General features: G+C 33.8%; 1 protein-coding gene across 6 annotated transcripts in view; it reads left to right on the top strand.

Moving 5' to 3' along the window:
- FUT8 (fucosyltransferase 8) overlaps nucleotides 1-16,918 on the top strand; it is a 138,716-nt gene that overhangs the window by 88,966 nt on the left and 32,832 nt on the right. For all 6 annotated transcript variants that reach the window (XM_042790589.1, XM_042790590.1, XM_042790588.1 and 3 more), the window contains one exon: nucleotides 7,051-7,288. In XM_042790589.1, the coding sequence (XP_042646523.1) occupies nucleotides 7,051-7,288 (238 nt within the window). The remainder of the gene's footprint in view (nucleotides 1-7,050; nucleotides 7,289-16,918) is intronic.

The raw sequence follows: 16,918 nt of genomic DNA, 5'->3' as shown, positions 1-16,918 counted from the left end.
ATTTGTAATTTAATATGCATTTTTTTGTTTATTTCTTTCTATTTTACTACTCTATATTTTAATGGTTCTGAATTACCTACTGAAAGTCTTTGGTGGATTGAAATTTAAATGTGATTACATTTGTAATCTGACATTTTGTCCAATGAGGGATCAGTGGATTATTTTTTTTTTGTAGTTGCACATCTCTGTCTCTTACTCATGTTTTTTGTGAACAGATTCTGTCATTGTGTATTGAACCATCTTTACTGTTTGATACTGTAAGCTCATCTGTATTTTGCAGTTCTTTCCCTGTTTTTGACAGGTTGCTGAATTAATTGCACAGCACTAGAAGAATGATTTGGTTCCTCCCCTGTAACAGTAGAAAAAAGAACCTAGGCATATGAGTGAATCTAAGCATTTAAAAAGCTAATCTTTTGGGCAAAACAGATTTAAAAATGAAACAAAAGAATTACAGAGAGATAGTAGACAGTAAGCCAATTTTTCTGACTTTTTGTGAAGGTTTAGAAATGGACTGAATAGTTTCTATCATGTATGAAAATATAAAAATGATTTGACCTTTGAATATGTCTTGAGACATGTCTTGGGTCGTCTTCATTAGGTTACTTAATATATTGAGTATCTAAAAGTATGGTATTAGGATAATAACCACTGAATAAAAGCATTGCTGATATCTATATGAGGTTTTCTCTAGAATTTCTGTATAGTGGATTGAGGAATGTAATGTGGTTACTCCGTCTGCATTCTGGGATGTTTTACTCCAGCTGAAGCTTTTGTATTGTAGGGGAGGATAGGTGCAAGCTACAGGAATTAATGTTGGAGGCAGATAAGGCTCCCTGTCTCTCAAATCAAATACGTAACACATCTGACTAGAGAAGGAAGAAAACTTTCTTCCAGCAACTGAAAGAAACTTCTGGGCTGTTTGTGTTTGGGGTTTGTTTTTTCTTATTCCCTCCCAGTATTGAGGGGAGCAGGTATGAAAAGGAACCATTACAAGTGGCATGACAAAGAAAGGTGAATAGAAGATGATGTGAATTACATTTGTTATAAGGAGGATGAGAAACACCCTTCCTTGACATCATTCTCTCAAAAAAATGGGATTTTCCCTAGGATTGGGGTGGGACTGTCTCCTCCAGCAGACTGTTGTAGCATTAAGGAATAAAATATTTATTGAAAATATGGAAAAGAATACCTTTGAAAATGAGCATTATACTGTGTTTATGAGAGGTTACTTTGTAATTTGTAGCAGATTGCTTTCCTGCTCCACTCTGACCTGTCTTCATTAATTAGATGAGAGTAGATTTCTCTAAACTTAAATTTACAAACAGCACAGTCATTTCTCGTATAGTAAAATATGTTTTAAGTGGCGGAGTTTACTTTTGCCAGTTTGTCATGTGTTGAAAACAGTGGAAGGCGGTGAGGTGTTGAAGCAGCACTTCTGACATCTTTCCCATCTGATCCTGCTGACTGTGACTAGGCTAACCAAGAGCCCTGGAGAAGAAGGTTCTTTGAGCACCGAGAGAAGTGGAAGATGGGGACCTGGAAATAGGCCTAAGACTATTTTTACTGTAGTTGAACAATGACAGAGAATGTTCCCAGGCACTGGAACATAATGTTCTATACTGTTAAATTGTTAGAACAGTTCCTGGCATGCTTTTGACTCACATGAAGTAGCTTCCTCCCATAGAGTTCTTTGGCTGTGTTTGAGACTTAGCACAGGACACTTTTTAAATAAATCTGCTGTGTGCAGCTACCCTGTTTTTAGAGGCTTAGAAAGTTTAATAACATGGATGCAGTCTTTTCTGTGCCAGCTAGAATAAGTCTCAGGCACATTTGATTTACTACTACAGATTTTGCCTGTGTTTGCATGTTTCAAATTATCTTGTTTCTAGCCATTTTGATTTTATTTGGTTTTTGTTGCTATTCTTATGTGCTAGTAATCCAAATGTAAAAATATCACAAATTGTAATTTTGGAGCCACACATTATATTAAGAAAATACTGTGGTGTTTCATTATCATTCAGCAGCTTATGAAATTGATGGAGTGTGTTTTCATTTTACTCAAGAGTACTCAGTCACCCAATAGGGATAAGAACCAACAATTAACTCATCGCACAAGTAATGTGCTAGAGAGCATTATATCTATTGATTTGTTTGTTTAATATATAGAATTATGTGTGCAGAGGTATGGTCTGTTCTCATTTTTGCTGATGGTTGCATTTAAAATATGCTGTTTGTTTAGGGGAAAAATTAATACCCACTTAGTAATGGCTATTTCCCACTATAGCTATCATTTCCCCTCGAAACTTTTTCCAGGTTTTCAGTATTTTTACAAGACAATACTGATTTATTTTGATATTTCCTAGCATTTCAGTCTCTTTTTGTTGTTGTTGTTGTTTTTGTTTTAATTAGAGATAGAAAAATAAGACCAAAAACTTGTTGCATTTTAAACAGTTTATTTAAAATATCTGGCTTTAATACCATCTGTATTCAGCAAACTTTGTGTTAAACAGCTTGAACCTAACAGCTGTACAATAATTTTACACTGTTATCTTATACTCCAGTCATGTTATCTTTGACTGGATATTAAAATTGTAGATTAGTCATACACACTGAATTTTGAGTTATTGTACATGGGCAAAAATGGTCTTCAACACACATACACATATGCAGTTGACTAATACCACTGAGTAACAAGATCTTGGTGTTACCACGGATAATTCTATGAAAATATCATTTCAGTGCTCAAGGTTATTTAAACAATGCATCTGCTTCAAGGATAGACTGTGCAGTTCTAGACCCTTAGTGTCAGAAAGGATCTAATAATACCAGAAAACTTGAAGAGGAAAGTAATGTGGATGATCAGATACATGAACCTGGTATCTCTGAGAGTAAAGACTAAATAGATGAAGATTTTGGTCTACTAAGAAAACTGAGAAAGAGATGTGACCTCTACGAGGGCTACAAGATCTTGAGTGCCCTGGAGAACTTGAGTAGGGAATGAGAGTCTAGTATTTTCTAAAGAAGACATACTTGTATACAAGTCTCGTATTGTGCTGCTTTTGCAGAATTAAGTTCAGGGTTGAATTTAACAAGGCTTAATAGCATGGAATCTGCTTCAATCTCGTTAGTCTTGCAAAGATTTATAGTGGCAGCATTCCTTTGGTGAACCATAAATAATAAAAATAGCTTTTAAATAATTTTATTTAAAGGCTAATGGTTCCTCTTTGGTATGTCTCAGTTAAAACAGTTTTAAAATGGATTCGGGAGAACAATTTAAAATAAGTCTTGTGAAGATAGACTAGCTACCCAAGTGAGTTATTCAAAAGAAGCCGTTCAAGGATATTTCTTCAAACAGGCAAACCAATGAATGTTAATTAAATCCAAGATTAAATGCTACAATGTCTCTCATTGCTTGTCCAGTTTTGTAGGTCTTCAATGTCATAATAGGTGGTTTCCCAGCTCCATTTAGTAAAGGACATGACAGCTAGACTTCTTTAACTCTGCTACACTTATATAGCCTGCGTACCTCATTACAAAGGTTGTCAGGTACTACAAAAGGATTAGGGAGATACAATTCTTGCAGAGGAAACCTAGATGTACTATTTTCCTTGTAACCTAGTCAGGAGAGGTCATTTGCAGCCTAAAGGACTGTAAAACTTCCTAAGGGAAGATGAAGCTGGAATCTGCCAGTGCTTACAAGTAGGAAGTAATGGCATATTGCCTTTATTTGAGAGTTTAACTGTTTCAATTTAGTGGAAAACCTGAATTTTGTGAGAGCAACAGCATATGCCCATGTTATTGGTGGTGAAAGACCATGAAATCCATTTTGCCAGTTATAAAAATCCACTTTTAGGTGACATGTAACATTCTCTTCCACAGAAATACACAATTTTGACCATTTTACAGTTCTGAAAATGTTACTGTTTTCAGTTGCAGTGTTCATAGAAGTAACTGAGAAAAATAAAAGGTGTAAACTGTGGAATGGCTTGATAATCTAATCTACATATTTAAGTATGTTTTGTGTGCTTGGTTGGTTGGTTTTTGTTTGTTTGGGGTTTTTTGTGTGTTTTTTTGTTTGTTTTTTAATGCAGTTGTATGGCTGCTACATTACAGGGCTTGACAGTCCTAGAGGTCCCTTCCATCCTTCTTATATAGACAAGTCAATTGAATATAAGAGTCTCTGGTGAGCAGTGTAGTTAGGGATGAGAACAGAGTGCACCGCTCATTCAAATCAGAGATCTATAATCCTCTTCTGTGACTTTATGCCAGGAGGAAAAATCTGTCAGTCTTCACTGGGTTAGAAATGGGCTGTTGTAAACCTTCATCAACTCAATACCTTTATGGGTTGCTTTGGTTGGCAGTTTTGGCTTATGGACACACAAACTATTCCGATGCATGCAGCATGATTGTAATTCTTCTTCCTTCTCCATGGTTTTTCTACCTTTTTCAGAAAATCCCAGTTGAAACTGTTACATATCTAAGTACCTCTATTTTTTTTTTTTTCAAGTTCTCAATAAATAATTTAAGCTCAAATACTGCTTTGTCTTAAAATTTGAGTGTAGCAATCTTAAAAAAGCACAGTTATGAAGAAAACAGTTTAACTGGCTTTCTATTTAAGTCACAAACTAATATTAATATATATACTTTCTAGTTAAATTTCCAAGTAATGTTAAAACCCAAGTAAGTGCATTATATTAACATTGGTAAGCAGTCACAGTATCAAATTGTGTTTCTTTATGTGATTCCTACTTGATTTTCATAATATTGTTAATAAGCTAGTATATGAAACTTGCATTTGCATGCAAGGTCAGAAGGGCACACCTTATCAAAGTTTACACAACTTCAAATATGTCATCAATTAAATGTTTTCATTTTCAAGAGGGCACAGGCATTTGAATGTAATAAATTCTAAAAAACATTATATGTGGGTATTTTCTGAAAATTCCTAGGGATTATCCCTTTCAAAATAATTACAAAAAAAATAGTTACAATAAGAATTTAACTATGTGGGAAAAAATGGGAAGATAGTCTTAATAACGTGCTTTATGGCCCTGTTAACATTTCAGATGTGTCTATTGTTGCTTTTTGTGTGCTTTCTTTAAAATCAAGTTATTTTTAATGTCTCAACAAAAGTATATTGTAAAATCGTTAATTCATTTTAAAAAGAAATGAAACAAAACTCTGTCGAAGCCAATTTATATCTTGTGAGAGACTTGTATATCCTACTTTGTGATAAATACATTTTGCTAGTGGTGTACTTTTGGCCATAACAGTTCTTCTAACAGTCTAGTCATACTTTGTTACATAATGGTATTAAAACTTATCTGAGATAGTCTGTATAAAGTATGAATTATTCTTCTTAACTAGCAGTTAAAACGTCTAGACACATCTTTCAAAAATAGGAGTAAAACAGGTGAAGAAACACAAAATACAAATTTCCACCTTTTACAACTGGATACTTCTCTAAATGACAGAAAGAAGCTTCTTATATCTTTTTATTAGCCTAATATTTCAATTAAAAAATAGCAACATAACAATATACACTACTGTCTTAGTTTTTTGAGCTTAAGTCTTTTCTACACAGTAACAGTTAGCAGCAGGAAATGATTCTACTTGTGCCTGCTATCACTGCACTTCATTGTATGGTGTAAATATATCTGTAGATTTAAGAAGGAGATTTATTTAATGGAATTCTTTCTTTGTGGACTTGCACACAATACTAGAAAAATTCTCTTTGTCTCCTAACAGAGTGCGGGAGGTAGATTTGTTACAGTCTCAAAAATACCTGTTAGATTTAGTTTCAAGTTATCCATTAGATTTGTGATAGCAAGAGTACTGGTCTGAGGAAAAAAAATTAGGAATGAAAATGTAATGTAGTTTATTGTTTTTCTTAGCTAGTTAGGCTTTGAATCAGATAGTTTTTACTTAAAATGAAAAAAAATCAAATACTGAAGTAACACATGCTGTGAGGTTTGTTGATTATTTTTTTTATTCCTTTTTTTCCAGATCTGAACTCTTCTCCTCTCCTTTACACAAGTGAATGCACAAATTAATATTTTTATTAAGTATTTTAGGACTCAGAATATTCAGGGTCTCTTTAAGATCACTTGATGGAGAAATCTCAGTTGTCCAGACAGTGATTGTGGATTTTTGGAGACACCTAATTTTTTTGTAAATTTACAGAAAATTTTATTTGAAGTTGTTTAAATGTGAGAGGAACAAAATATATATTGACACTCAAATAACAGTATTCTTGCAGTATAACTTTTAATCCTAGAGACTTTATAAAAGATCTTTTTGGAATTCAGAAATATGTCTAAAGACATGCAAATACTGTATTTTACAGAAAATAACACTTCTGTAGATTATGTTGTTGTGTTGTCCACATACCTAAAAATACTTATTAGTTTGTACTTTTAAACATTCACATCACGTAGACATTTGCTGCCTCTGTTGTTGTTTCTTGGACTGTGAAAGTGTAGTCTATTATTTTATTGAGAGTCTATGCAGATTAAAATATGTTCTTTTATTAATCTGCTCAGGTATGTGTTTTATATTCTTTATTTGGTATATGGTCAGTTAGTCTCAGAAGCGGTCCATTAATAAGCATTCGTTTTATTCTGTATCCTGTAGACAGGTGGAAATTTTCTTTTGTTGGATGACATGCATGCTTATTGAGAGAGAACTAACAAACTTGGAAAAATGCCAAAGGAAAAAGCCTTCCAACACTGAGAATCATGTTGATGAAATGTGAACTCTGTGTCCAAATGTTAGCTTATTCTGACAGATTTACAAATGAGAAAGTAATTTAGAATCTTGAAGGTATTCTATTTTACATTAGGGTAGTGAAGTATGTTCAGTAACTGTTCGTGTTCACAGTGAAGAATTCACATAAAATTTTCATGGAGCTGAAGCTTACTCATCCATTTTAATATGAGATGTATTATTGCAGGATGGTGTGTGATTTACGACATTTGTCAGTTTTTTGGAAAGAAGTATGCCTTTGTGTATATCTTCTCTTCAGCTTCACTTTTTCATCCACACTTGCAGAACCCGAAGGATTGCAGCAAAGCTAAGAAACTTGTGTGTAATATCAACAAAGGCTGTGGCTATGGTTGTCAACTTCATCATGTAGTCTACTGCTTCATGATCGCTTACGGCACTCAGCGAACACTCATTTTAGAGTCTCAGAACTGGCGCTATGCTACTGGTGGCTGGGAGACTGTATTTAGGCCTGTGAGCGAGACATGCACTGACAGATCAGGTGCCACCACTGGACACTGGTCAGGTAAGACTTAACTCAAATAATTTCTCCTTGTTTTTCACAGTTTCATTCATGTAGAACTATGTTGATATCTCTTTCTTTAATGTTGAGTGTAATAACTATGACTGCAATTGAACATGTAAGCATCTATTAAATCTTGCTTTTGCATTGTATTGAAAAAATTATTAGCCTAGGATATCTCTGCTTTGACAGAGATTTTGTAATACAAAATTTTTGTATTTCAGATTTAAATTATAATCCTTCAGCAGTCTGCTGCTGTGTTATGTGCCAGATATGAATACAATTTTTATGAGAAGAGATTATTAAATAGAGGATGTTGTTGTTAAACTTTAAAACAGAAAAGCATGTTTCAAATATAAAGCAAAAGAAATACAAAGATAATGGTATCAGCTATTCACACCCCAACAAAATAATGAATTAAATGAAATAATTTTTAATATAAACTGAACTGACTTGAAATTCAGGTTGTAAAACCAGTGACAATGTTAAATTCCTTTTTATTTGTAGATCTGTAAGTTTATCCATTCTTGCACCAGTCTAAACAATTTTCCTAGAATAACTACATGGGCATTCATGTTTAGACGATCAGATAGCTTTGTTTGTCTCAAAGTAAACAGCATTCATTTTAATGGAATTCTTGCAGTCAGCATCTTGAAGAGTTATTAACATGGTTTTATAGTTTTTTCTATATATTTAAAACATTTTTCAGGTATTTGTCACAATTGAGCACATCTGGAGATGGCTGAAAGTATGCTAACTTTTTGCTCTCAATTTATAATAAGTACTAGGAAGAATTTTTTTAAAATAAATTTGTGCACAGATAATTTTTATGTGAACAATTGTCAGCGTTTTTAAAAGATAGATTTTGTTGATGACTCCTCTTAGGCATATTTACTTTTTCTAAGTCGGTAGCTAGTATTACAGTGGGAAATTATAAACGTTATAATAAATGCAAAGAAGACACAATTGATTGAAATTAATACAACTGACTGTTCTTACCCAAGACTAGGTAAATGTAGTGAGATATCTTCATTGATAAAATGAGATTCTTGGAAAAAAAACGTAGTTAAACGGGTTAGAGAGAGGTGGAACATTAATTTTTAATAAATTTTTGCATTATTGACAGTTACAGTTCACATCATAATTATTGGATGAGTAGATAAGTTAACAATGGTTAGTGAATGGACTAAGCTATAGACAAAAACAATTTAGAGTGGGAAACAGTAAGGGAGGTATTGTGCCACTTTTCAGGCTATAGCTTTTATTTATCAGCACTGAGGCAAATTTTAATTGTTAGCATGTGGCACATTAATCTTATCTCAGAAAGAAATTTTGACTCAGTAACTCTCTGCTTAAGGACAGATAAGAAGGGCTGCTACTTTTTATTATTTATGCTAGTTGTGCCTACAGACTCAAGAATTTCTTTCTGATATGTCCTGAAGGATGTATGTGGCAGCAACAGTTGTGACTTGGATTTCATTGGGACATTTAAAAAAATTATAGGGATTTTCAGTAGACAGTTGTGTAGACTACACTCCTCAGTAAGAGAAAGTGAGATGTTATTTTAGCATACAGTTTTCTCATTAGAACTACAGGAGCTGCAGCATGACTTTTGCAGACCAGTACTATCCCAGTGCCATAGAGATAATATACAGTTTGTCTGTTTGGATAGCGAGCACGGCTTTTCAATTCTGGTCTGTCAGAAACTGGCTTCCCCCCGCTGTCTTCATTCTTCCTTTTCCCTTGGATACCCTTGGTACATGGATTTTTGGATGGTGTGTAAAGTTAGGTGCAGGGAAGAATGGCCAAATCTCCAAGTCATCAGAGATTGTACCTTGTACCCTAGAGTCACAAGAAATACTCCCCTTCCTTCATTTCTGACAGGTACAGGGTTACACTGTGTTTCAGCAGAACTGTGAACTAGTCACTGGGCTTAGAAATCAGTGCTGAGCAGAAAAGAAAAACATAGATGTTCATTCCTTCATCTATCTTTCTGTCTTTGAAATGGTGGAACATGTAGCCACTTCATAGCTACTTCCAGAGAGGGGAATATTGTCTGTTCTGACAAGTGTCTCAGGTTTCAGTTGTCATTCCATAGTGATTGTGCCTTTCACAGTTTCTTATTTAAGTCCTCAAGCCTAGTATAGGTAGAACTAATAAGTTTCATCAGTTTCTAGTTAGATATAGTGGAAGTGTCTGTATCTTCAACAGTTGTACTACCTGGAATGATTGCTTTATAGTTGTTTTACTTCCTACTGAAAATTCTTGGGAGTTATTTTGTATGCTAGTGTTTGTTGGGTTTTTTTTGAGTGGTGTGTTGTTTTGTTTGTTTCATTTTTGTTCTTTTTTTTTCCAGTGAATCAGTAACATTTCTTATTCATGTTGGATCCAATAGTACTTGAAGATCTTTGTTTTTGGGCTGATTAGCAGTTTAGTGAGGAAGTGTGCCCTGGAGGATATATAGAGGAAGGAGAACTGCCTATGCAGTGGACAATTCAGCACAGGGCCTGTTTGAGTCCGTGATAACAAGAATTAAACTCCGCAGAAATTTCCTTGATCCAACACATTGTATATGTGTAAGTGTCAAAGAGATGTCATAGTTTCCACTGTTGTCTCCGTGGAAAAGGTTTTACACATATTTTTCTACTGCAAAATATTCCTCAAATGAGCTGTTTGTAGTGTCTTCGAAGGTTCAGGTACAATAACCTTGCTGAATTCAGAGGAAGGCAGAGCAGGGTAAAATGTTATAGGGACCTGTAGTTTAGGATAAAATGTAAAAACAGTACTTGCCTTTCCAAAGCAAGCACACATCTCTAGGTCAGTAAGCTAGTCTTCTGTCTTTTCTGGATGGTAAAGAACATTTCCAAGTCCTTATTTTAGATACCACACCAAGAACAATGCTGATTAAAAGCAAAACCTTTTCATCATGAATATAGCCAAACAAGTTGCCTGGAGAGGGTGTGCAGCCTCCTTGGAGGCTTTCAAGGCGTGTCTGGCTGAAGCCCTGAGCAACTGGTTCTAATCTCATGGCTGGGCCTGCTTTGAGCAGAAGTTTGGAGTAGATGTCCTCCTGACCTATGAACTGCGTGATCTTGACAAACTTAGTAAATGAGTTCAACTGTGGGAAGTGTTGATTATGGCTAATAACAACCTGGTCTTTTATCCTAATGAACTGTTGCCGTCCAGAACCAGCTGCTTTACAAGAGGATGAAAGTACAAGAACAGCAGGCAAGTAAGGGGTAAGCAGTGTCAGAGAAATTCCTACAGAGGGTCAGTTCCTCCTATTTTGATTACACACATGAATCCTTATAAATGCAGGTGAATCTTACATTAGTCGGAACATATCAAAATTTTCAGTCTTCTTAATGGGACACTGCATACACAGTGCATATGGAATCTTAGAGAATTTAACTATTAAAGTCTTAGAGATCTCAAATTAACTTTTTAAGATGTAAAAAATCCAATTTACTGATTGGTGTGTAAACATACTTGAGTATCTGCACATTGAAACAACATTTGCACATTGAAATAACATCTGTTCTCCAAAGCTTCAAGATGCTACCAAACTTTTATTTGAAAATTCTAGTAGTTTTTGTGAATGAGAATTTTTTCCAAAAATTTATTTTTAGAAATGGTTCAATGTTTTCTAAAGATAAGTAGAAATGGAAAACTGACTTTGAAAACTTGAGCTGAAGTTTTATTAATGTTTGGCAAAGTCAGCAACTGAAACCGCCATCTGGGCATGGTTCTGGGCAGGGTGCTCTGGGTGACCCCAGGATTTAGTTGCAGGCAGTTCTGTGAGCCTTGCTTTTAACATAATAAGCTGTAAACCGGTGTTCTAGAGCACTTTTGCACGCATGGCTTAAAAAGACTATATATTGTAATGAGAAACTGTTAAAATAGATCATGATTTTCTGCAGTATGGGATCTTGCTGATGAAAGTACAAATAATGTTTCCTTTTAGCTCCCTACAGTTTTTATTTTTTAAATTATTTTCTGGATCAGGATGAAAAGTTTGAAGGCTAAATGCATGAAATATCTTGATGCGATCAAATTTTTAAAAATTAATGAATGCCACTAATTTGAGTTTTGATGTTCTAGAGATAGAAGACATTCAGCTATGAAAGACAGTCTTTCTATTTTTAGCCTACTGCCTAGCTACTCACACTACAAACTGTTAAATTCTAATCTTCTGCAATGGCTTGATCACCGAGGAAGAATGATACTGACAATTGCTCTCTTTCACTAATTCAAAGTGGCTTCAGTAGGAAACTTCACTGGATACTTAAATGCTAGTAAATTTGAAAGACTTTCTATCTTGCTGAAGATTTCTATGTGTTTTTATGTCTTTCTAAATTTATATAGATTTTTATTTTATTTATTTATTTTTATTCCCTGTACCTTTACAGGTACAAATAAGTATGAAATTCATAACCGTAATTAAAAACAGTTTGTCTGCAAAACCACACCTTTAATTTTTTTTTTTTTTTCCCTCTACAACTTTTGGAATTGTCATGGGCTTTTCTAGATTTTCCAAATAAATGTATAACAATTCATTGACATTTATAAATTTCCATTTCTCATAAACAAAATGTTTCTCCTACATAGTGTACTTACTATGCTGTGTATATGGGCTTTAAATTAAAATTTTTATTTAATAATGTATCAAAAATATTCATACAAGTGAATACTTATAATGAAATAACAGTGTAAATTACAGAAATAGGCCAAAAAGAAAATTATATCCTCTTAAGGAATTATTTTCATGTAATTTGCAGACCTGCATAGTAAATAATACAGTAAATTGTGCTTCATGACAAAATTGTTTAAATCTGTACATTTATCTTCCTTATTTTTCATTAAATTGATTCTGAGTGACACTTTCAGTTGTATTAGCAACATAAAGTTTTGAAATTTCTGAAGTCTATCTTCAGCAGAACGTTTTAGATAGTAATATCTTCTACAAATAATCAAGAGGTTTGTATGAGCTGAAAATATATATATATGTTTATAATATTATTGGTCCAGTGCTCTCCTAACTAGACATAAAAGCTAAGCTTATCTGTTTCAGAAAAATTAGCATAGTTTTTGGCGTTCGGGAAGTATGGTGAATTTTAATAAGCAAGCTGACTTTAGTCTGATAGCAAAAGATTAGTAAGGCATGTTCTCTGTGTGGAGAGTTAGGGGTCATCTCATCCCTTGTCATCTCTGGCAGGAATTGTCCTTTGTGTTTGACATGGTATTCCTACAAGTCAAGATCCATTTTTCTAGCTTAAATATGTTAAAAGATTGAGAATGATATTGCGGGTTTTTGCAAATACAGCAGTTATTTTACACTGTGGTGTAATCTTTCCTATTCCTTTGTTTCACTCACTTTCATACTGTCATTCTAGAGAAAAAGAACCTTAACAATAGATGGTCGTAGGCATGTTCTTTTTAATTTTAAAATTATACCTTGCCTGCAATTGTAATTTACTTGTAGTTCATTTTTCCTTGATATCTATGGCCAAGCTATTTATGAATAATTTAGGCATAGTAATAAGAGCCAAAATACAGAGAACTTATGAAGACATATTTGTCATTAATTTTTAAATTAATTTTCTTTAAAACAGTTATATTGATCATGAATATATTTAATTGCCAGGTCATAGTGCTCTATTACCATTGCAACATGCTAAATCAGGTTAAGCCTCTTTTTATCATTTTTTACTTACTGATTTATGATGCCCTGGTGGCATTCCCCAATAATACATTGAAGGACGGCTATAAAATAACAAGATAAAAAAATGGAACCACACAATAAATGAGAAAAGAAAACGTTAAGAGAAAGGACAGATTAATAGACAGAAGTCATGTCTGCATTATATGATGGGGAATGAAGGGATGTGGAGGGAAAGAAGCCATCTACATGTTTGAAATAAGTGTGTGCTCCTTCCCTTAAGGCCTGCAAACCAGTAAGATGAAAGAAAACTTGAAAAAGGAAATGTGAAACAAAGTTTCCTGCAGTTACCTTTGAATATTGACTTTGCTGCCTCTAGCCATGGATTGACAAATGAATGCTTTTAAGGCAGGAGTACCCAGAGGGGCAAAAAATGGCAGAGCTCTTCATTTGGTGGTAGAGCCAGCTTTTAAGTATTCATTGAAATATAATGTTAAAATATGAATTAACTAATATGTTTATATGTATAATTCAAGAAGGAGGATACTGTGGGTACGCAAAATTAATTTTTAATTTATTAAAGCCAGTCAGGCAACAGTAATCAAAAGGACTAAATGAAAATTGCAAACTCAAAACATAAAAAGTTCTGCAGAATTACTTGCAATAAATAAAAAAGTTTCATTCCATGAATACTTCCTTGACAGTAGTTCTTCTTTTCTGTAAATCAGATGAATATTTAGTATTAGCGTAAAAAACCCTTTGATTTGCATACAGTTGTATGAAGTATGATTTACTCCCATATCTCAGTCTTCTTCATGTAAAAAATAAAACTTATTGAATAAAAAAATGATCCATTTTTATTTCTAATTTTTAATATCTTTTTTAATACACTGACTTTCACTATTTATGTTTTAATTCAAGCAAATTTATGTTACTGTGAAGCACACTGGGGGATGGTGATTTGAGAGAACAGAGCAGAACAGTAATCTGTTTTGTATTTTCCCTTTGTCTCAGTTGTGTTAATCTTGAAATCAAGCTACTGATACCGTGTGGGGTTTTTTGATGTTAAGATGCCTCGTAAGATGCTCTATATGAAGACATTTGTGTATGTAAACATGAAAAAATATTTAGAAAGTGGTAACTCTTAGAATTCTAATGAGGTAGGTCAGAGTTCTCAGAGCAGTGCAGTAGCCTGAGAGAGCAAAGTGTGATCCTTATTTATGTCTGAGTGGAGGGTTATTGAACAGTAGCAAGAAGTTATTTTCGCCTTGTGGAGCAATGGCCAGGCTGCAGCACACTGTCTAGTTTTGTTATCTGGCCTTCAGAATGGATATTGATAAATAGGAAAGGATTCTCAGAAAGAAATACAGTGACTCAAGGCCCAAAAAATCAACTTTACAGTAAGAGGTTAAAGAGCATCATTCAATTTAAAAATTAAGCTAGTTTAAAAAGCTTGTCCCACCACCTTTTATAGGCATTTCTATATGGAAAATTTTCTACTTTTAGACAAAAGCACATGGCTGGACAATGCAGATTGGAAATAAGTCTGTTTTTTACAGAAAGATTGGCTGACTACTGTAATAATTTGTGAAGGGGATATGGTAGATTCTCCATCAGTAAGTCTTGTTCTCATCACAGATATGTGTGTTCTTCAAAACCAGGGATTATCTCCCTTTCGATCTGTTCATATTTTTCATGTGTGACATAGAAGGTTATTGTGATTTCAGTGACCCAGTTGAAGCTGTGGTCTGGTATACAGTGCCGAGGCTAGGGTGAGGAAGGCTGACCAGAGCCATCAGCAACTGAGTAGCTATGCCCTGGATGAGCACAAGTAGCATAATTCATTTTAAACAGTCCTTTACCTACTGTTGCTCAGGAGATTGGAACAGCAGAAAAACAGAAGGAAAAATAACTTGACGCATTTTTTAAAATGTGTATTTTACTTTATTGAGCAAGGTGGGTCAATCCATGAAAAGAAGCAAGGTATAACTAAAGAGTTGTCTTTGAGCACATGGCAATCCATTTCCACTTTCAAATATCAGATCAGTGTTTAACTTCATGAACAAAACTGTTAGTGCAATGAAAGGAGCAAAATCTTAGAAGCAAATGGAAGTCAAATTCATTTAACCAACTGATCTTTCAGTGAAGGAAAACACTTCACATATATAGAGAGATGGGATTGAGTGGGAGAGATGGATTTGTGTTTTTGAGCCCACTTTACTATACATAATGTCTCTGAGGTAATTGCAAATCTCCTATCAAGAGATAGAGATGGTTATACATCTGGAAAAAGATTTTTCTAATGGTTAAAAATTGACTTTAAAGTTAAGGTGCTTTGGAACATTTTGAAATCCTCTTCTGATTAAAAGTCTTTGAGTCAAAAATATTCTGAGTATTTAATATTCAGAAATAAAACGAAACTGGTAGAGGTGAATTCAAAATCACATGGGGTAATGAAGCAAAGATTTCAGTATGTTTCAAAAGCAATGGCATTCTTTCCCAGTAGGAATTATATGTCATGAGACGTAAGTGAAAGACATTGCTCTTTTTTTTTTTTTTTTTTTTAATTGACATATGTTTATCCTAATGCTATAACCAGCAAACCAGATAGCAGTACTGTATGTCTTTTTCAGGTTTTACCACCTCAGAAGTTAAGAATTAGACATGAAATGTTTCTTATCATCACAACACTAAAGAGTGTTGCTTTTTATGACATTTACATCCTTTATAAAATATAAGTTGTTTCTTTCTGGATCTCATAGAAACCGAACAGCATGCTTTGCTGTAACTTTACAAGTAATTTAAAAGACCATTTGTGATTGGGTTTTGAACTCAGGGTAGAGAAGATTGTAGTTTTTTTCCTGCTATGAACTGATTTTCATTAACTTTTATTCACATAGAAAATAGTTTCTGATGAGGTAATTTCCTCTCATATATTTAAAAGCAAGATCTTCAGAATACTGTAAAGAAAATTGTATTTAGAAGATATCTGGTAATGTAGTCGAGGTCAGTTCCAACATCCCTGTGTAATAAGAAGAAAAGTGTTAAATATATTCCTGTTTTTTTTTCCCTTTGTCCTTCTTTTAAAAGGGTTTACTTATATAGCTCATCTGCCCATTGCAGCAGGAGTGAAGAGTCCAGCCTTCCTTTAGCCCTAAAATAAGTTAAATTGTATTCCCAAAAGTACATTATTTATTTTTAGTTATTTTAAAGTTCTCACAACAACTTTTTGCTTGTTGTGAAAATGTGGCTGTCCAAAATCAGAAAGAAAAAGTATTTAGAGTTCATCTTAAGAATATATTAGTTATTGTCATAACTGCATTTATACAATATAGGTCATTGTCTGAAAATTAGAAAATGGTGTCTGTAATTATTGTTTCTGTTACAGAAGCTCCCAAAAGCCTTGTTGCGACAGGTATTTTCCAGGGAGATAGTATTATAGACTATAAAATCTTGCAATCAGAATTAAGACCAATACGATAGACACAGCAGAAGATAGTAGGGTGAGTAATTTTATACCTACTGAAATCTGCATGAAGACATTTAACTCTTGGCTTAATTTTTAAATATAGTATGGATCAAAGTTATTCATACTCATAATCCTGTCCTGATGTTTAGTAGCCTGGCATTCATTGCAGGCATAGCAGAGAAATTAAGATACTTACATAAGTGATTTTTGTACTTGATGGGAAGTAGAATCAAGGAGTAAAAATACAGAATCAGGTTTGGGAGAAGAACAGCATTGTTCTGTTCAGAGACTTGAGAATAAAAAAAAGAAATCTTCAGAAGGACTTTTGATTTGGAGGGAATACAGGCAGAAGGAGTAGAAGTGTTACAGTCAGAAAATGCCTCGATCATGTCACAACATTAACTTAAATGCTGTAAGTGTTAACATACAGGTATTAGTTATCTCCTTAACAATTCATAATTAACTTGGTGTACTTATCCTTTATATGTTGTTGTATTATTTGCTG

The sequence above is a fragment of the Tyto alba genome, unplaced genomic scaffold, assembly GCF_018691265.1.
Source record: "Tyto alba isolate M040663 unplaced genomic scaffold, T.alba_DEE_v4.0 Super-Scaffold_18, whole genome shotgun sequence".
Taxonomy (NCBI): Eukaryota; Metazoa; Chordata; class Aves; order Strigiformes; family Tytonidae; genus Tyto; species Tyto alba.
Note: the sequence above shows the minus strand (reverse complement) of the source record. Positions and strands in the feature narration are given on the sequence as shown.